The sequence below is a fragment of the Prionailurus viverrinus genome, chromosome B1 (assembly GCF_022837055.1).
Source record: "Prionailurus viverrinus isolate Anna chromosome B1, UM_Priviv_1.0, whole genome shotgun sequence".
Classification (NCBI taxonomy): domain Eukaryota; kingdom Metazoa; phylum Chordata; class Mammalia; order Carnivora; family Felidae; genus Prionailurus; species Prionailurus viverrinus.
The window spans coordinates 69825743-69846322 of record NC_062564.1 but is presented as its reverse complement, the minus strand read 5'-3'; the positions used below and the strand labels follow the sequence as shown (position 1 = coordinate 69846322).

At 37.8% G+C, this 20580-nt stretch overlaps 1 protein-coding gene across 10 annotated transcripts in view; it reads left to right on the top strand.

The window, feature by feature from the left end:
• TMEM144 (transmembrane protein 144) overlaps nt 1-20580 on the top strand; it is a 79473-nt gene that overhangs the window by 31986 nt on the left and 26907 nt on the right. For 2 of the 10 annotated variants that reach the window (XM_047856454.1, XM_047856455.1), the window contains 7 exons: nt 4785-4883; nt 4990-5047; nt 6739-6889; nt 11000-11171; nt 13554-13676; nt 15664-15763; nt 17685-17765. In XM_047856454.1, the coding sequence (XP_047712410.1) occupies nt 11063-11171; nt 13554-13676; nt 15664-15763; nt 17685-17765 (413 nt within the window). In that variant the 5' untranslated portion in view covers nt 4785-4883; nt 4990-5047; nt 6739-6889; nt 11000-11062. Of the gene's footprint in view, nt 1-4784; nt 4884-4989; nt 5048-6738; nt 6890-7748; nt 7868-10999; nt 11172-13553; nt 13677-15663; nt 15764-17684; nt 17766-20580 lie in introns of all 10 variants that reach the window. The other 8 variants (XM_047856461.1, XM_047856462.1, XM_047856457.1 and 5 more) reach the window with 5 other exon arrangements.

Genomic DNA, 20580 nt, shown 5'->3' with positions numbered 1-20580 from the left:
CAAACCAGAGTTCACCTAGATTTTGTACTATGTCATCTTCTCCAAGCTTTTAAGTTTTGTGCTTTACATTTAGGTGTATGGTACATATTCAGTTGTGAGAAGTGTAAGGTCTGCCTCTAGCATTGTTTTGCACATGGATGTCCAATTCTTTCAGCACCATTTGTTGAAAAACCGATACTTTCTCCACTGAATTGCCTTTGCTTCTTTGCCAAAGAACAGATGATTATATACGTTTGAATCTGTTTCTGGGCTATCTATTCTATCCCACTGACCTATGTGTCTATTTTTTCACCAATACCACATGGTCTTCATTGCAGTATTGGATAATAAGCCTTGAAGTTGGGTAGTGTCATTTCTCCAACTTGGTTCTTCTTCAGTATTGTGTTGGTGAGTCTGGGTATTTTGACTTTCCATATAAACTTTAGAATCAGTCTGTCAACATTCACAAAATAACTTGCTAGGATTTTGATTGGGATTGCACTGAATCAAGCCCAACTTGGGAAGAAGTGACATCTTAACATTACTAAGTCTTCTACTCGTGAAAATGATATCTCTCCATTTATTTAGTCTTTCTGTGACTTCATTCACCAGAATTTTGTAGTTTTCCCCATATAGATCTTGTACATATTTTGTTAAATTTATACCAAATTATTTTGGTGAGTGCTAATGTAAATGGAATTGTGTTTTTAATTATAAATGTTATTGTTCATTGTTGGTATTACAGGAAAACAATTGACTTTTCTATATTAATCTTGTATCATGCATCATTTCTATACTTGCTTATTAGTTTCAGTTCTTTTGGCAATTGTTAGGAATTTTCTACATGTACAAACATATCATTTCTGAACAAAGACAGTTTTATTTCTTCCTTCCCAATCTGTTGCCTTTTATTCCTTTTTCTTGTCTTATTATATTAGTTAGGACTTTCAGTATAATGTTAAAAAGCAGTGGTGAGAAGGGTCACCCATCTCTTGCTTCTGACTTTAGTGGGAAAGTTCTAGTTTCTTGACATTAAATATGTTTGCTGTAGTTTTCTTGTAGATATTCTTTATCAAGTTGAGGAAGTTCCCTCTCTATTCCTAGTTTGCTGAGTATTTTTTTTATTATGAATGGGTATTAGATTTTGTCAAATGCTTTTGCTGTACCTATTGATAGGATCATGTGACTTTTCTTGTTAAGCTATTGATATGATAAATTACAGAAACTGATTTTTGATTGTTCAATCAGTTTTACATAGCTGGGATAAATCCCATTTGATCATGGCATACAATACTTTTTTATACATTGTTAACTTATATTTGCTAATATTTTGTTGAAGATTTTTGCATCCATGTTCATGAGAGATATTGGTCGGTTATTTTCTTTTCTTGTAACTTCCTTATCTGGTTTTAGTATTAAGGCAATGATGGTCTCAGAATAAGTTAGGAGGTGTTTCTGTTGCTGTTTTCTGGAAGACATTGTAGATAATTGGTATAAGTTCTTCTTTAAATGTTTGATTCACTGGTGCACTTTTCTAGGACTGATGCTTTCTGTTTACAAGGCTACTAATTATTGATACAATTTCTTTAATAGATACAGGCTTATTCAGATTATCTATTTCTCTTTGAGTGAGTTTTGGCAGATCGTGTCTTTCAAGCAATTGGTCTGTTTCATCTAGGTTATCAAATATATGGGTATAAAGTTGTTCTTAATATTCCTTATCTTTTAGCATCCAGAATATCAGTAGTGATGGCATCTTTTTCATTTCTAGTAATAGTTATTTGTGTCTTCTTTTTCCTTTTTTTAATTAACCTGGCTAGAGATTTCTTAATTTTATTTCTCTTTTCACATAACCAGCTTTTTGTCTCATAGATTCTCTTTATTGATTTCTGTTTTTCAATTTTATTGATTTATACTCTAGCCTTTTTTTTTCTTTTCCTTACTTTGGATTTAATTTGTTTTTCTGTTTCTGGTTTCCTACTGTATACACTTAGATTATTGATTTCAATGCTTTCTTCTTTAATATATGAATTCTATCCCTCTAAGCACTGATTTCACTGCATGTCATACATTTCATACATAATATTTTCACTTTCATTTAGTTTGAAATATATTTTATTTTGAGAGCTCTTCTTTGATTCATGACTTACTTATATGTGTTTTTTATATTCCAATATTTTGGGATTTTCCAGCTCTCTTTCCATTATTTATTTCTAGTATAACTTCAGTGTGGTCTGAGAGCATACTTTCTGTGATATTTATTCTTTTAAATTCATTAAGATATATTAAATAGTCCAGAATGTAGTCTCTCTTAGTCCGTGCTCTATGTGAGCTTCAGGAGAATGTGTAGTCTACTGTGGTTGGATGAAATATTATATAACTGTCAATTAGATACAGAAGATGATACTGCTATTCAGTTCAACTATATCTTTACTGATTTTTTTTTGCCTGCTAGGTCTGTCAATTACTATGGAGGGGTGTTGAAGACTCCAACTAGAGCAGTGAATTTGTGTCAATTTCTTCTTGCAATTTTAACTGTTTTTGCCTCATATATTCGATACTCTGCAGTGATGTGCATACATAAGAATGTCATGTCTTCCTGGAGAGTTAACCCCTTTATCATTATGTCATGCCCCTTTTTGTCCCTGATAATTTCCTTGTTCTGAAGTCTTCTTTATCTGAAATTAAAATACCTAGTCCAGCTTCATTTTGATTAGTGCTAGCATGGTATAGCTTTCTCCACCCCATATAATCTGTGTCTTTATAATTAAAATGGATTTCTGGTAAACATCATGTAGTTGGGTTCTGTTTTTATTTGCCCTATCTTTTAATTGTTGTATTCAGACTATCACATTTAAGGTGGAATAATACCTACCCTACACTATTTTCTATTTGTTGACCGATTCTTTGTTTCCTTTGTCTTCTCCCCCTCCCCTTTTTTTCCTACTTTCTCTGGTTTCATTTAAGCATTTTTTATGATTCCACTTTCTCTTCTCTCTTGGCATATCAACTATACTTCTTTTTACCAGTTTTTTAGGAATTGCCTTAGATCTTGCAGTATACATTTACTACCTATCTAAATTCACTTTCAAATAACACCTTACCTCTTCACAGATAGTGTAAGTACTTTATGATAGACTATTCCTAATTCTTTCCTCCTGTCACTTCTGAAATCGCTGTCATTCGTTTCACTTGTGCTATAATCTATATGACCATATAAGCTATAACCATAATCTGTAACCACCTAATACACTGTTGCTCTTACTGTTTTGTAGTTATCTATTAGATCAATTAAAAATGAAAAGTAAAAGGTCTTATTTTGTCTTCATTTATTTTTTTCCTAATGTCCTTCCTTTCTTTATCTGAATCCAAGTTTCTGAACTATATTCTTTTCCTTCTCTTTTTTCTTTGCCTGATTTTTTTTTTTCAATTTGAATGTGACCTGCCTACATGCAGATATTTTCTGCTTTTATCCTAGTTGGTGTTTGAGTTTCTTGGATCTGTGACTTGGTATCATATATCATTAATTTTGGAAAATTCTCAGCCAATATTACTTCAAATACTTCTGTTCCTCTTTCTCTTTTTACTATGGGTACTCTCATTACCCATATTTGACACATTTTTGTAATTTTCCGGTAGTTTTTGGATATTCTGTTGTGTTTTACTTTAATGCTGTGTTCTCTCTACATTTAAGTTTGCAAACTTTCTGCTGATATATCTTTAAGCTCACTGACATTCTCAGCTCTAAAAAAGCATTCTTTGGTTCAGTTGCAGTGTGTCTGTTTTCTAGCATTTTCTTTTGATTCGTAAAGTTTTCATCTCTCATATTACACATCTTTTCTTGTATGTTAACTTTTTCCAGTAGAGCTCTTAGTATACTAATAATAGGTATTTTAAATCTGAAGTCTGAAAATTCCAAAATGTCTACCATATCTGAGTCTCGTTCTCAGGTTTGATTTATCTCTTTAGTCTGTGTTTTTTTCTTGCTTTTTACTATTTCTTGCAATTTTTTTATAAGCTAGATATGATGTATCAAATAATAGACACTGTTGTAAACAGGCCTTTAGTGTGAGGTTTTCTTTTTACATAACCAGGGGTTAGGCTGTGTTTAACATTTGCTACAGCTGTAGTTGTCATGGGTTTCAATTTCCCCTAATGTCCTTCCTCTGTCTCTTCTTTTGCCTTTGTGTTTTCTTAGAAACTCCCGTTTTTTTCTTTTTTTTAATGTTTATTATTTTTTTTTTCAACGTTTATTTATTTTTGGGACAGAGAGAGACAGAGCATGAACGGGGGAGGGGCAGAGAGAGAGGGAGACACAGAATCGGAAACAGGCTCCAGGCTCTGAGCCATCAGCCCAGAGCCCGACGCGGGGCTTGAACTCACGGACCGCGAGATCGTAACCTGGCTGAAGTCGGACGCTTAACCGACTGTGCCACCCAGGCGCCCCTGATGTTTATTATTTTTAAGAGAGAGAGAGAGACAGACAGACAGACAGACAGAGTGTGAGTGGGGGAGGGGCAGAAAGAGAGGGAGACACAGAATCCAAAGCAGTCTCCAGGCTCTGAGCTGTCAGCACAGAGCCCAACGCAGGGCTCGAACTCAGGAACCACGAGATCATGACCTGAGCAGAAGTCCAATGCTTAACCGAGCCACCCAGGCGCCCCAGAAACTCCTTCTTAAACAGTGTCTGTGTCTTCCAGCTCTCTCACTTGTAATCCACTGTTACTGAACCGGAACAATTTTAACATGGTGATAAGATATTGGGGAGTGGAAGCACTCTAATCTTATGTACTCCTTAATTTTAGTGAGCCGGAATCCCTGGACCCTTTTTTCTTTCTCCCCCAATGAGACACAGGAAGACTAAAAGGGGCTTAAATCACCCAATTGCTCCTCTTCCAAGTCAGGTAAAGTTCTGATAAAGAAGCTTACCTAGAAGGCTAGTTTTTATTTCAGAGAGCCGAAGGCTCTGGGCGTGTTTCATAACGGTTCCTTTTTCCCTCCCCTTGCCAGAATCAAGAGGGAATTTTTCTCTGATCTTCATGGAGAGAACCTGGAAGGACTTCTGAAGGTAAACTCATTACAGTGTGCATGCTCCCCTGACCCTGGGTCCTCACCATTATTGTTGAAGAGCCCTTACCCATTACTGGCTCTAGTGGCTCATAAGGTGCAATTCTCTGCATTCACCTACCTCTACCGGTTTTTCAGGGAGGTGATTTACCTTGTGACCTCAATGATCTGGTAGATCTAAGAAGAGTTCTTGATTTTCAGTGTGTTTATCCTTCTTCTTGTCCTGATGACAGAAGTGATAACACCCAAGATCTTTAAATGCCATGGCAGAAACCAGAAGTCCTAATAGTATTTTTTATGCATTTTATCTTTGACCACATAAAAGGATGAGGTACACAGATCTCGTTATGTCAGTAATAATATATAAAAGGAAACAGGTTTAGAGAGATTAAGTGACTTTTCCAGAGGTAAATAGCTAGTAGATGAAGCTAACCTGGACTTCCTAGTGCTCCTCAACACAGACCTTTATGTTTAGACATTAGTGCATAGGAAATAACCTCAAAGGACAATTTGAGTTTAAATAGAGGATCATCCATGTTTGGGTTGGATCTGTGGCATGATGTGAAAAGCATTGGCCCTGGGAACATCCTCTAACAAATGTCCTCAAGCCTGACTCAGCCCCCAACTCACTTTAAGATTTTAGGGAATTCGGGGGTGCCTGGGTGGCTCAGTCGGTTGGGCAGCCGACTATAGCTCAGGTCATGATCTCGGGGTCTGTGAGTTCAAGCCCTGCATCGGGCTCTGTCCTGAGAGCTCAGAGCCTGGAGCCTGCTTCTGATTCTCTCTCTCTCTCTCTCTCTCTCTCTTGATTGCTCCCTGTCTCTCTGTCTCTCTCAAAAATAATAAACAATGAAAAAATTAAAAAAAAAGATTTTAGGGAATTCACAACAGTGTGAGTCTCAGTTTCTCAATGCAAATCCGAAGCAAGGATAAAGCACATGATCATTGAGGTCTCTTGCAATCATGAAGTGAAACAATTCTAGGTTTGCTTTCGGCCCTATATTTTGTGGGGGAGAGCGTTTGTGAGGAAAGGGGAACTCATTTCCTCAAAAATTTTCTGAACCGCTAAATTAATCCTTTCCCTCAGGTAAGAAGCCTTAGCTTTCTTAATTCTTTCAGTGACATGATGCTTTTCCTTCCCATGTGCTTCTTACACTATCACTTATAAAAGTGAATAATGTTAAAGCAGAATTTCCTTCCAGGATAAGGCCTCTTTGGGCAGGCCTTTTGCTTTCTCCCACTTGTAACTCTACAATCATTACCAACCACTGAATTGTCTCAGTTAAATGTCACTTCCTCAGAGAGGACTTCCTTGATCTCTTCGACTGGGACAGAACTCAGCACTTCCCCTTTCCCTTTTCTGAACTTATTTGTTCATATCTGTGCCGCTTGCTATTCTGGAATCTACATGAAGGAAAGAGTCTCCCTAGGCCACTGCTGCACTCCCAGGGCTCTGGAGTCTAGAACAGTTCTGTCCGACAGAACTTTCTGCAATGATAGAAATGTTCCATAATCTGCACATGTGGCTACTGAACACTTAAGAAGTGTCCAAGTGAACTACTGAATTTTTAATTTAAATTAGAATAGCCATATGCAATTAAAGGCTACATATCAGACGGTGGAGGAATAGAGAAGTCTTTCTCAAAATCTAAATCGAGATGTCAGGAATCTGTATCTTAACTCATTCTCCAGATAATTGTTACCAGCAATAAAAATTTGACAACTATTGATCTAGAATATGATTCTCGAGCCTGGCTTCACAACAGGATCACCTGGAGGAGAAAATGATCCTTAATCCACATCCCCAGAGATTCTATTTCAGCTGGCCGGCCGTGGGGTCCAGGTATTAGTATTTTAAAAACTAAATAAAACAGAAAACCTCCTCAGTGATTGTAACACACAATCAAGTTTAAGAGATACAGAACATACATTCTCACAAGGTACTCAGTACCTATTAGACAAATATCTAATATTTATAGATTTACAAATAGATATTATATATATAGATATATAGATATTATAGATAAACAGATATTATATAGATATATAGATTTATAGATAAATAGATATTATATATTTATAGATATTAAATATCTAATATTTATAGATTTATAGAGTTACAGATAAATGGTCTGGGTGCATTTACAAAAGATTACTGATTATACTGATTACAAGTGATATCTTGTGATGTCACGAGATGTTAGTGACCTTAGTGGTTCAGATGAATTTCTTGATAGTGAAAGCAAATTCACTTTTCACATAGCCTTTTACGATTGTGTGAAATTCCTTGGCCTTTTGTTTCATCCACGAACAGTACAAGATACTACCAAGCCCCGTGACATTTAAAGGGTGACACACAAAGAGCTCCCTGAGCAATCACGTCCTAAAATACACAAAAGTCTTTCTAGTTTGCTGGTTGATTGACAGATGGTCTGAGGACGCCTTCTCGGAGCCACGTGAGTCACAAGACCTTGCACTCCGGTGCTGGAGGAAGGTGTTTCCTAACCTGCTGCCCTCGGCTGCCTCTCCGGGTCTCTTTTTTTAGAGCGCTTCCTCCTCCACTCGTCGGTCTGTCTGTAATTGTCCCCACAGGAAGTAGTGGCTGGCCGGGCAGTCAGGTCGAGCCGAGGCAACAGACTTCTGAGTCATAGGTGCTAGGACCCTCCCTTCTCCCGCCCAGTCACAGGTAACTGTCCCAGCAGGAAGTAAAGGCTGGCCGCGCTGGCCCGGCAGCAGAGAGAGCAGGCGGGCGCAGCCGCGCGCGGTGGAGGCTTCAGCTGGGGCTGTGCTGGAGGGAGTTTCAGCGGCAGCCCTGAGCGCAGTGAGTACACGCAATCAAAGGAAACCCAGTAGCTTTGCAGTGGAGTGTCTCGTGGTTTTTCAGAATGCGCTGATGATTCAAAAGAAAAGATCAGATCTCTGAATATGTCCTTACCGGCGCTGCGAATGTTAGCCACGATGCCGGCAAAGCTTGCCAGGGGAGTTGAGGAAATTAACATGAAACTAAAACTGAACTCTTGGTTGAAGAATTATTGATCAGAACGTGCCAAATACTAACAAAAGAAGTTTAAATTGACAAGCTAAATGAACAGGAAAAAAAGTATTCACTAATAAATGAAACAAAGGTACTAAAAATACAAATGAATGAATGTAGTTTAATAAAATATCAGAGGACACCTGAAAAATAAACATTTAAAAACTACTTTTGTTTAAAAGTGGTTTGAGACTTGTTAACTCAACATGTCCGCATTAAAAAGAATTGGGAATAATGTGCTAAACGTGATGTGGCTTTACCTTTTCACATAAATTTCATTGATTTAGATAAAGACAGTGCATATTGCCAATCCTCTTTGAAATTAGATCACTTGATTTCTGAAACACACAAGAGCTGTATGCAATAAATTTCATTTATCAGCAGGTAATAATAACTTTAAATAAATTAACATTGATCATGTTCGTTCAGCACTCAAAATGCAGTTCATGCACTCTGATTAGCTCCTCAAATTATTTCAATCGGAGTGAAACCTAAGAGGTTTAGGGCTGTCTATAGGCTTTCATAAAGGCATCTTTTCACTGAAATAATTTGCCACTTTTGAAAGTTAGGCATTTTCTTATCAGTGTGCTTGTAAAGGTTTTGTTTTGTTTTTGTTTCAATTTAAATGGGGGGAAAAAAACTAATTTCTTAGATAACACCAAACCATGTGTCTTCTCAGCCCCCTGATATCCAGTTCCTCTGACCTATTACTGTGCTGACATCTTAGCAGCAATCCACCTGCTTGACTCTTGAACAATAGCCCGTGTAAGCCATTGCAGGGCCAAACCTTTCTTTGTGCTTCACAGTAAGACTATTATTTTTATTGAAGTAGTGTTACTATGTCCGTGTTTCTGTATGTCTCAACATCTCTTCCTCAACTACATCCCCATGGGAGAGATTGTCTTACCAGCATTTGTTTGGGTTTGTTTTAAGAAAGCACATACAATTTCAAATAGATGTTTTTCTTACTAAGATTTATTGAGCAGTTTTGAAGCTATCCCTGTTTTCAGTGAAATTATCCGTAATGATGCCAAAGAATAAATATATTGTTGGTAGGCTTTTTTTAAATATTCTCTGCAAGAACACATAAAGAACAATAGATGGAAAAATGAAACACTTTTAAAGTAAATATTATCACTATAAAATAAAATAACAAGGAAGGTCGATTTCAGATATACTTTATTCCATACATATCCACAAGAAGTCATCACAACATTAAGTTTGGAGGAAAAGAAAGGCTGGATTGTCTTAAATTCTATTCCAAAGGGCTTAAAGAGGTGAGGTGAACCAAAACGTCAAGGTGCAAAATGTGATTTCAAAATGGTATTGTGGAAAGACTGATTACCTCCTGTGATAAAATGACTTTTTTGTGTTATTTTTTTCTCACATAACCTGGACAACTAAAAGGGTGAATTACGTTCAATAGCCTTTTCCAAATGTTATGAAAAATATCTGATTCTTGGGTATTTGTGGCTTTGGTCCTTTTCAACATAGGGAACCAGAACTTATTAATAAGCTTAGCAGTGCAGTCCAATAGAACTTTCTGCAATGGTGGAAATGTTCTATAATCTGCCTTGCCCAGAATGGTAACTACTGGCTATCTGTGGCTATCAAGCACTTGATATTTAGTTAGCTTGGCTAAGGAACTGAATGTTCTTTGCTTCTTTTTAATGAAAATTTAGCTATCTATACATGGCTAGTGTCCAGCAGATTGCACAGGCAGCCGAATAGCTGCCTCACATAGTTCTGCTGACCAGGTGAAGCTATTTTGCATCATACCACTGTTGATCTTATACTGTAGGAGATTCCTGAAGGGATTCTTCAAGGATGAAAATCTTGAAGAGACTTAAGAAATTCTTGAAGAGATCTTTAAAGGATTCTTCTATCTGTTCATTTTTTTTTTTTAAGTCAGAAAGATACAAAGTTTCATGAATCGCTTAAACAAATACAGACCATGAGGGCACTACTGATAAGTGACTTTGCCTCTAGGTGATGGTGAGTGTGTAGCAGCAATAGAACCTAAATGTGTCCTCAGGCTCCGATTTGCTTTTGAGGCACTGAGAGTTATGAAAGTCTTCACATGTGCTCTTTAATTTGATTGTCACACAACTGAAGTAAACTGAGCCCTGGCCCACAAATCTTTTCATTTTACTAGTCAGCCTACACAAGAGAAATTTTTTTATAATATAATAAAAATAGTCTCCAGATTTTGGAAGAAATAAGGTTTTCGAGCTCTGAAAAAAAAGTTTTTCTTTTGGGTTTTGTTTTTTTTTAATTTTTTAACGTTTATTTATTTTTGAGACAGAGAGAGACAGAGCATGAATGGGGGAGGGGCAGAGAGAGAGGGAGACACAGAATCTGAAACAGGCTCCAGGCTCTGAGCTATTAGCACAGAGCCCGACTCGGGGCTCGAACTCGCGGACCGCGAAATCATGACCTGAGCCGAAGTCGGCCGCTCAACCGACTGAGGCACCCAGGAGCCCTTGGGTTTTGTTTTTGAGAGAAAGAGAGAGAGAGAACGTGAACAAGGAAAGGGCAGAGGGAGAGAGAGAGAATCTTAAGCAGGCTCCATGCCCATCTCAGAGGCTGACTTAGGGCTCGATCTCACAACCGTGAGATCATGACTGATCTGAAATCAGAATTCAGACATTTAACCTGACAGCCGCTCAGGAACCCCCAAAGTTTTTTTTTTTAATTGTAGATTAGTGATCAAAAAGTATCTGTTGGTAAAATAAACAAAACAACAGATGAATGAACATGGAGTGTAAACAGAATACATAATTTCATAACGTCCTAACTTTTTATTTGGAGGAAGGAATCTTAGCATGCTTTGGAAAATCTCAATAAATATCACATGTAAGTCACAACTTGCTCACAGATTCACAACTTCTTAGTTGTCTTATTTTTATTTTATTTCAGAAGCTCTTGAAAAGTGCATCAAGTCTAAAGTGAACCGGCTCACTCTTGGGCAGTACTGGAACCATGAGCAATAATGGAACAGACTTAACCACTGGTTTCATCTCCTCTTCTGTGGCTGTCCTTTTGTTTGGCTCAAACTTTGTACCACTCAAAAAATATGATACTGGTGATGGTAATTATTTTTCCTTAATACGCTAACTTTATATTCTTTTCAAACGTGAAGTTCCCTTTTTCGGTCTTTTGTTTTAATGATGGCTACCAATTTTCTTGTACCTGGTGCCAAATGAATAGAGCTTAAGATACATCATTTGATAATGCTCATGCCAGTTTATCTGAGATTTAGTCAGTATAGGATAATCTTAAGATTGTGCGTCACGGTAAAGCTAGGAGAGAGACCATCAATCAGGAAGGCTTTTTAGCCGTATCTCTTATGTTTACAAAAAAAGGAAGTTAGTCAGTGCTACTAATATACACTTGTTTCGAAAACACGAGTTTCAAACGAGCTTCGTATGATAGAGAACAGTTTGAGCACGAAATGAATTTTGTGCTTAGGTATGATTTCGACTCTGCTACAACACTAGGTGAACACAGAAAACTGCATCCAGATGAATAAAGATGCACGGTAAGGCACAAGATGCACTTGCGCACGCACTCCTCAACATCCCCCAGCTCCATCAGCACCACACCCATTCACATCTGGTGTTAGGAACCCCCATCCACCAACTTCACAAAAGCTCACAAGCTGCCACACTTGCAATGCCCACTTCTATAAGCAAACCTCAAGTCTCTTTCAAGTTAAAGTGCCATGTTTATTTTAATACTTGTGAATTTCTTCACCGCTTAGCCGGTGTAAAACCGTACTACCATTTTTATTAGGTTCTTGTCTTTGCTTTTCATATGCGTTGATGAAACTTGAGTTTTGTACCCTTTTCCCCATAAAAACTCTGTAGTGTTTACTATATGACTTTGCATAGTTCAGTGTTTCTAGACATGGCACGCGACAGTCGACTTGACAGTAATGTGAACTTCAGGGAAGGAGAAGCAAGGGTTTTTTTTTTTTTTCCTTTTTTAAAAATCTACTTGCCTTTATTATTTGTTTAATATTTAGTTACTTATTTTTGAGAATGAGAGAGCACAAGTGGGGGAGGGGCAGAGAGCGAGAGGGAGACAGAATCCGAAGCAGGCTCTAGGCTCCAAGCTGTCAGCACAGAGCCCTCCGTGGGGCTCAAACCTACCAACCGAACCATGAGGTCATGACCTGAGCCAAAGTCGGTGGCTTAACTGACAGAGCCACCCAGACGCCCCATATTTGCCAGATGCCCCGTATTGTAGCCAGGAGAAAGAACTGGAGATGTTACACTGAACGCTTGGGTGGGAAGCAGTTGTGTTATCCCCTCAGTTCCTTAGACCCTGTTACTTAATTAAACAATAGAATTGCAAATTTTTTTTCTTCCAGAGCCTTTCTTCTCTTTTTCTTTGGAGTTAGGATGGAAATGGAAACTACTAAAAGAAGAACAAAATATATTTGAAGGGGTAGAGGAACTGGCTTTTAGGTGTCTCTCAACAACTGTGTGATCCTGGGCAAGTCTCATCAGCTCTTTTGTTCTCAATTTCTCATTTGTGAAATGAAGAACTTGTCAAATGAAGTTCCCTCTCATCTCTGCGATCTTCCTTTTTTGTCTTAGAGGTTAACAGCCATTTTTTTTTTCCTCTCCCCCAACATGAAATTGAATGGAAATAGGCAAAAATCTTCCCCAGTTAGAGTCAGAGGAGCTACACTGAGTTATAACTGCCCTAGTCTTTGTTCCAGTGTAGACTTTTTCTTTAACCTTTTAATCCCTAAACCCTTGATGGTACAGAGGCGTCAGGTAGAGATATGCCTCATATCTCCATGTCATCTTCGGATAACTGGCAGCAAATGGCAACCCAGAGCCCAGAAAGAGAATTCCCTGACCCAGAACGCTTATTCTCAGGTTTGTAATGTCTGGCTCATCACAGGCATTCAACGCTAAATGTAGGAGGTCTATGTGTGGCCATAAATGGCTTTATTTTTATCCCAAGGGTGGCACAAATGATCCCTGAAGGTTTAAATTACTGTTATGCTGTTCTGTAATTCTTAATGCTGTGTTTTGGTGAGAGGTGGCAATACCTGCAGCATCTGAATAAAGGTATATAGACTTGTTCTTGCCAGTACTCTTTGGTAGAAAATTCTTGATGTATCTAACAGGTCAAACAAACAAACAAACAAAAGAATCTTAGGCAGGAATGCACTGTATTTGGTAAGCTTCAGAGTCAACAGCCTAGGTTTAAGTTCAAGGTCTACAAACCATTAGCTGTTTAGCCATGTTGCTTCATCTCACATTCATCTTCTCCATCTTCAAACTAGGGTTAATTATGATGCTTAACAGTTGTAAAAGTTCAATGTACAAAGTACCCACGTACAGGCATTCGATAAGTTGCAGCTATTCCTATAATAATATCTCTTTGATATTTCCAACCATTAAATTTATTCAAATCAGTTTGAACAACAGAAACCAATTTCTCTTATTTCCAGGAATGTTTCTCCAGTGGGTACTTTGTGCTGCCATATGGATGATTGCCCTGGCGGTCAATCTGATACTACATTGCCCTAAATTTTGGCCTTTTGCAATGGTTGGGGGCTGCATTTGGGCAACAGGTAATGTATGATATAATTTATTCTTTAATCATTTAATACCGATCAAAATGACTCTGATTCACAGTAAAAGAAAATAGCATCAACAGCAATTCTGAGCAATCCTTAGTCATAGATACTAGAAATTAATTTTGTTTCTTTCATTCAAATGCTGCATAAATATTTTGGGTGCATTTCTTTTTTCCTCTTAATGATTTCTTTCTTAGTTCTTGGTAGACAATTATAGCAGATGTATTTCAGTTGTTCCCTATCTATTCAAGCATAACTCATATATTAGTTTAAGTGCTCCAGCCTTTTTTTCTCTATGTTTATCAGAAAATATTTTTTAATAGTAGCCTCTACTAATATATATTTTTAAGATTTGTCCTTAAATGTAGGCAAACAGGCACACATTATCATTTCAAAAGTACTGGCAAAAAAATAAAAGCAAAAATATTCCTTTTGTTGCTTTATCAATTCCTGAAACTATATAAGAATGTGTACCTTTGCTTGGACAGTCAGGATGGTTTTCTTCCATCAATATAAATACATTCCAGGAGATTTCTATTCCATTTGGCAAAACGAATTCAAAGTATCAAGGCTCTTCAGGGGTTAATTTGATTAAAAGCAAATAAATTCTAAAATGTTAACAATGTATTGGGTACCCACTTATTTTGAGTCTCTGCAGAATTAAATGATTTAGTGAAGTTCATGAGTTGGAGGACAAAAGAGTTAACTTTTAAATTTCCATTCACATGATCATGTTTATTATGTTTAATGGGGAGAGGGCAAGAAAGAAAGCATCCATCTATCCTCCAGATCTTTATCACAACTAAAGTATTTATAATCACCCAGCAGTTTCCTTTGGGATTCAGTGGAGAGGGCTATAATTTGAGAAATGTTGCAGAGGTGAATGAAATAGGTCATAGTAACTGAATGGATATGGGGAGTTGAGGAAAGGGAGCAACGAGTGATGATGTAGGGATTTTATTATAGGTGATGAGGAGGGTGGTGGTACCATTGACATGAGTGCTGAAAATACAGAGAGGTATGTGTCCAAAAAGAAAAAGGATAGTTCAGCTTAGGACCTTTTGAGTCTGAAGTTCCTGACATTCCCACAGTGGAGGACCTCTGGTTGGAGGCCTCTCATAGTGGTGGGAGCATAGCACTAAAACTCTGGAGAAAGTCCAGGCTAGAACAATACCACTGGGACTATGTGTCTCTAACTGACAGCTGAAATCCTGAAATTAGGTCAAGTAACCAAAGAAGAATATAGCAAGAAGAAGAATGTGTTCAGGGGAAAATACTTAAGGGGCATCTAAATCCAGAAAATATGCCGAGAGAGAGCAAACAGTGAAAGAGCTAAAGAGAGAGAGGAGGGGATCAGGAAATGAAGGCATCTTGGAAGCTACGAGAGGAAACCTTTTAAAAGGCGATTGCAGGACTGAAGCCAGACTGCTGAAAGGTTAAGAATTGTAAAAAAAAAACACAAAAAACAAAAAAACAAAAAAAAAAAACAATCATGCATTTGGCCTTGAGTGACCTTCCAGAGCACAAAGCAATGAATGCAGGATTCCAAAAGACAAGTCAGTGAGCATGGAAGAGCAAAGTCTGGGGCCATATTGGGCCAGAAACTTCTACCAGTGGTGGCCCTGGTTCAAGTCTAAGACTAATTTTACTGTTGACACTAATTTTATCATTACAGCTTCTGCAAAAAGTTACAGAATAGAGACCTATCTTAAGGATAAAAAGCATTGGTGCTACTAGGCAAAGAGCTAATTTAATATTTTTCTTTGTAAGCTTTTGTCTTATGTTTATTTCTTTTAGCAATCATAACCATGAGTTCAATGCCAAAAATGTAGTTATTTTATTTAAAAAGTAAGGAATTGTACTTTACTAAATTTGTCAAAATCTCATAAGCTTCAGTTGAAGTTAAAAACTAATTCAATTTGTAAATGTATTTTTTTCTATTAGAAATAACATATTTTTTTCCGGTATGTTACATCTACAGGGAATGTTGCTGTTGTCCCAATTATCAAAACCATTGGTTTAGGCCTTGGAATATTAATCTGGGGATCTTTTAATGCCTTAACTGGCTGGGCAAGCTCAAGGTAACAGAAAACAATTTCTGTAAGATTCTCTACACTCATGTAAGACAAGTCGTAGGGATTGGGCTAGCTGAGAGGAATAATGGTTCTTAACCTCACAGAGATTATAGCTGGTAAGACATACACATAAAATATGCTACTTATAATTATTCTTTGTTCTAAGTTCTAATATCTGGTCTAGATATTGGTTAAGATATAGTAAAGAGTTGTCTCCTTAGAACAGAAAAAGGAAGAGAGGAAGGGAACTGGTGTTTATTTTCCCTTTTTTGTGTGTGACAATTTGCTGGACACATTATGTGCATCATTCTCCTCTCATTTTTACAAAGATGAGGTAAACACTACCTTATTAGAGATCTACCAAAGAGGTTGAATAACCTGCTGAATATCACAGAATGAATAAGATATGCTTCAAATCCAGGCCTTCTAGTCTTAAAGCACATCTTCTTTCTAGAACCTGGGTCAGGGTCACCAAACCAGCCATTTTTATAAATAAAGTTTTCTTGTAACACAAACCCATCCATTTACGTTTTGTCTATGACTGCTTTTACACTATAGTGGTAGAGTTGAGTAGACGGTCTGGCTCACGAGAGACAATCTGGCTCCCAAAGCCTAAAGTGTTTACTCTCTGGCCCTTTAGCAAAAAGTATGCCAACCTCAGCTCCAGAGGGGTCCAACAGGGTCACCAGAAGCCATATGTGTCCATTTATATTCAAAGTTAAATTAATTAAAATTTGATAAGATTAAACATTCAGTTTCACAGCCACACTACCCATATACCAAGAGCTCAATAGCCATATATGGCTAGAAATTACCCTGGTATACAGTGCACCAGTAGAAGTGCCCCATCATCATAGAAAGTTCTATTTGTGCTCCCCTTGTTAAGCATTAAAATGAACACTTAAGTGGAGTTTGGGAAGACAAGTAGAAGGGAAGATGTCAGGGTGCCTGGGTGACTCAGTCGGTTAAGCATCCGACTCGGTTTCAGCTCAGGTTATAATCTCATGGTTTGTGAGTTCCAGCCCCACATCGGGCTGTGTGCTGACAGTGCAGAGCCTGCTTGGAATTCTCTCTCTCTCTCTCTCTCTCTCTCTCTCTCAAAATAAATAAATAAACTTAAAAAAAAGAAGAAGAAACAGGGAGGATGTCACCCTTACCTTACTTTTTGTTCTCCTCTTCCCTCTCAAAGCATTATAACAACCCCAGTAATAACAAAACAAACTGACCTCCAACCTTACAAGTGCTATTTTCTTTTGCTTCTTGTTATTCCCTCTTTCACTCTTGCCCTGAATGGTTCACAGTGGTTGTTGGTAATCATCGCTATAAACTCAAGCCGTGAAAAAAAAAAAAAAAATTTAGGTGATGCCAAAAAGGAGTGATCTTTAACCAAGCAGTTATTTAAAAGTCTGTTTCATAAAAACTGAGAACAAATTGAGGGTTGATGGGGGGTAGGAGGGAGGGGAGGGTGGGTGATGGGTATTGAGGAGGGCACCTTTTGGGATGAGCACTGGGTGTTGTATGGAAAACAATTTGACAATAAATTTCATATATTGAAAAAAAAAAGTCTGTTTCAATAAACCCTATACAAAATTGCAGCCAATGAATCGGCATTCAATTACTCAATCATTTATTTTGTCTTCCTTCTTCCTTAGTCTTAATAAGAAAAGAACATCCAAATTTACATATACTAACTCACTGAATCTTCATATGAAGGAAGGTATATGTATAATAATTATACCGACCATATGGGTACCCCATTTTAAACATGGGGAATTGAGCACAGTAAACATAGTTAACTTATTCAAGTCACAGTTAGTAAGAGAGGGATTTAGGATTTGAATCCAGGAATCTGACCCTGAGTCCATGCTCTTAAACACTATGATGAACACATTTTCAAAAAAATGTGATGTAACTTTCTCAATTCTAGGTTTGGCTGGTTTGGAATGGATGCAGAAGAAGTGTCAAAACCAGTGCTAAATTACATTGGAGCTGGATTATCGGTAGTAAGGTATACAGTCATTTCTAATTTAACTGTTCTTCCAGACATCTAGAATATCTTTCAGAGATCTCAGTGTGTTTACATTTTTTTAAGCCTGTGTTTCATAAAAGTGACATGATTTGTCCTCAGATTCTTTATCTACGTTCACATATTTTGAGGACAAAAAGGGTCAGGTCTGGGGTCACAGGCCCCGTTTTAGTTCTCAAAAGCTCTGAGACTTCAGGCAAATCAGCTGCTTTGAAGCTCATTTTCATTATCTGTAACTTTTTAGAAAAATCACAGTACATAGCTCATGAATTAGAATCAAATGGCACATTATTTTGCAAACTAAAAAATACTATATAGGTGTGCCTGGGTGGCTCAGTCAGTTAAGCGTCCGACTTCAGCTCCGGTCATGATCTCACGGGTCATGGGTTCGAGCCCCGCGTCGGGCTCTGTGCTGACAGCTCAGAGCCTGGAGCCTCCTTCAGATTCTGTGTCTCCCTCTCTCTCTGCCCCTCCCCCGCTCACACTCTGTTGCTCTCTCTCTCAAAAATAAACAAACATTAAAATTTTTTTTAAATACTATATTTATAAATGTTATGATGCCCCTGGAATAGTCATTGATTCTCTCCTCTTAGCATTACTTACTTACTCTTTGCCACAGTTTCCACATTCCTGCCACCTAATCTCTTCTTCTTACCCCAGTTAGATAACTACTGTCTCATGTATGAAAACATATACTCATATAAATATGTATTTTTGGATGTATCTGTATCTAGTGGTATGCACTATATGAATGAGGATGAAAATGACTTTAAATCTCTATATGGCAGTGGTCAATCAATAAAACTCCAACAGGAATTAGGTCACCTTAAATTCAGTCCCCTTTCCTTTCTCGACTCCATTTATATACCCTGTCAGTGCTTCACATAATGGATGGCACTGCCTGGAAAGATTTTAGTACTTTTTTATTCTTCAGGGACAGAACACTATATTTCTCTTCCTCCTGCAATGATGGCTTTTCCCCAGCCACATTCAGGAACAATCTCTTTGTCATTGAAATGTTGCCTAAGAGAGTGGTTCCAGGCCAATTGGAGAAGAAATAACATAGATTATTCTAAAATAGCAGATTCCTGACATTTTTGGCTAGAGGTGATTTTATGTATTTTGTGCAATTCATACAGCATACTAGCTTTGAATCTCTCTCTCAAAAACAATTTCTTTACACCCCCAAATTGTAATGCAGCGGGCCTTAGGTTTGACTTAATGGTAATTTCAGGCCAATTTACTCAGTCCGTCAGGCATTGTTTCTCTCCATGTTTCTTCTTTCTTTAGAAAGTGCACATTCTCTAAAATTGCAAATTACTCATGTTCTACCACTTCTACACGTATGACCTTGGGCAAATCTCTTAATTTCTCCAAGCCTTGGTTTCTTCATCTGGTGTTAAAGTGAGGATAATAATTGTGCCAGCTTTGTCAGATATGTTGAAGAGGAAATGAATAGAAATATGTTACGTGCTTTGTATATTGCTAGACACATGGCTAATCCTCTATAAATTGGGTAATTTTTATTATAATAATCATACTTTTATTAATAACTAGTTCATGTTCAATTACTGTTTTCCCCGTGGACATGTGTTGTTCAACTCTGTGGTAAACTAGTCAGTGCACCTGGGGAATCACGCAACTTGGTCTGTGGTACAGAAATGTAATGCTTTCTTCCTGCAGTGCATTCCAGCTCCCTTCTATGTTTCTTTACCAAGCAGCCCTTCTGGAAACTTTCATTTCATCATTTTAACTCAGTTAAATCAGTTTGTTCAAAGGGCATCCACTGAAAAATCTTGGAGTTTCATGGCCAGTATAAGGAAATTTGGAATGCAGTCACATTTGTTTGGGATATTGCTTTTCTTTTTAAAACTGAAGCCATTGCTCCTATTGTCTATACAGTCCAGTTTTTAAAGGATTGGTTAGATTATTTCTAACCTTACATTTTTCCTATATGTAAGGTAAGTATCAGTCAGGTTCTACAACCAAAACCACTCTGTGTATTTTAAACAGCAGAGGACTTCACATAGGGAATTTTTTTACAAAATTGTGATAAGGCCCAGTGAAGCAGAAGGAGAAGGGGCTCTTCCCAAAGCCCTGGGGCTCACTCTCCAATCAATATGCCCTGAGTTACCACTGCTCCTGAAACCACCAAAGCCACCATCAAAACAAAATGGCTTCCCCCAACCTTTAAGCCTATCTGTATGCCTCCCCTTGGCAAACCTAACTGCTAATACAGTTTGGGAAGATAGAGTTTTCAGCCTTCTAGTATCCATGGTTCAGGAGAGAATATACAAGGGTGGGTGATGGGAGTAGAGCTGAAACTAAGAAACAATGTTCTCTTAAACTTTAATGAAGATCCAGAAGTCAGAGTTCATAAAAAAGCAGATTTCCTTTCCAATTAAAAAATGCTTTGGATTATCCTTGAGTCTGTTCCCCGTTTTTTTCTCACTTAACTTGCTTATCTTGGAGAGTCGTGTTGTGAGGAAATCCAATTTTTGTTTCTGGCCATTACTTTTCTTCAGAGCCACAGTCCTTATATCTAACTACGGACCAAGCTATACATCTCTATCTCTACATAGATGCCCCCCAGGCACCTCTTACCCAATCTGAAGTGAGATAAGGCACGGAAGAGGACCCTGGTGGGTCAGGCACATGGTCAGCATTCCACGAACACTAGACTTTTAGTTCTTTTCTCTCTGCCTTCAGTATTTCACAGTCAGAATTGCTTTTCTTTTTCTACCCTTCCCTGCAGACTCTTTCCTCATCCTGTGTTTCCCCTCTTGTAGAATGTATT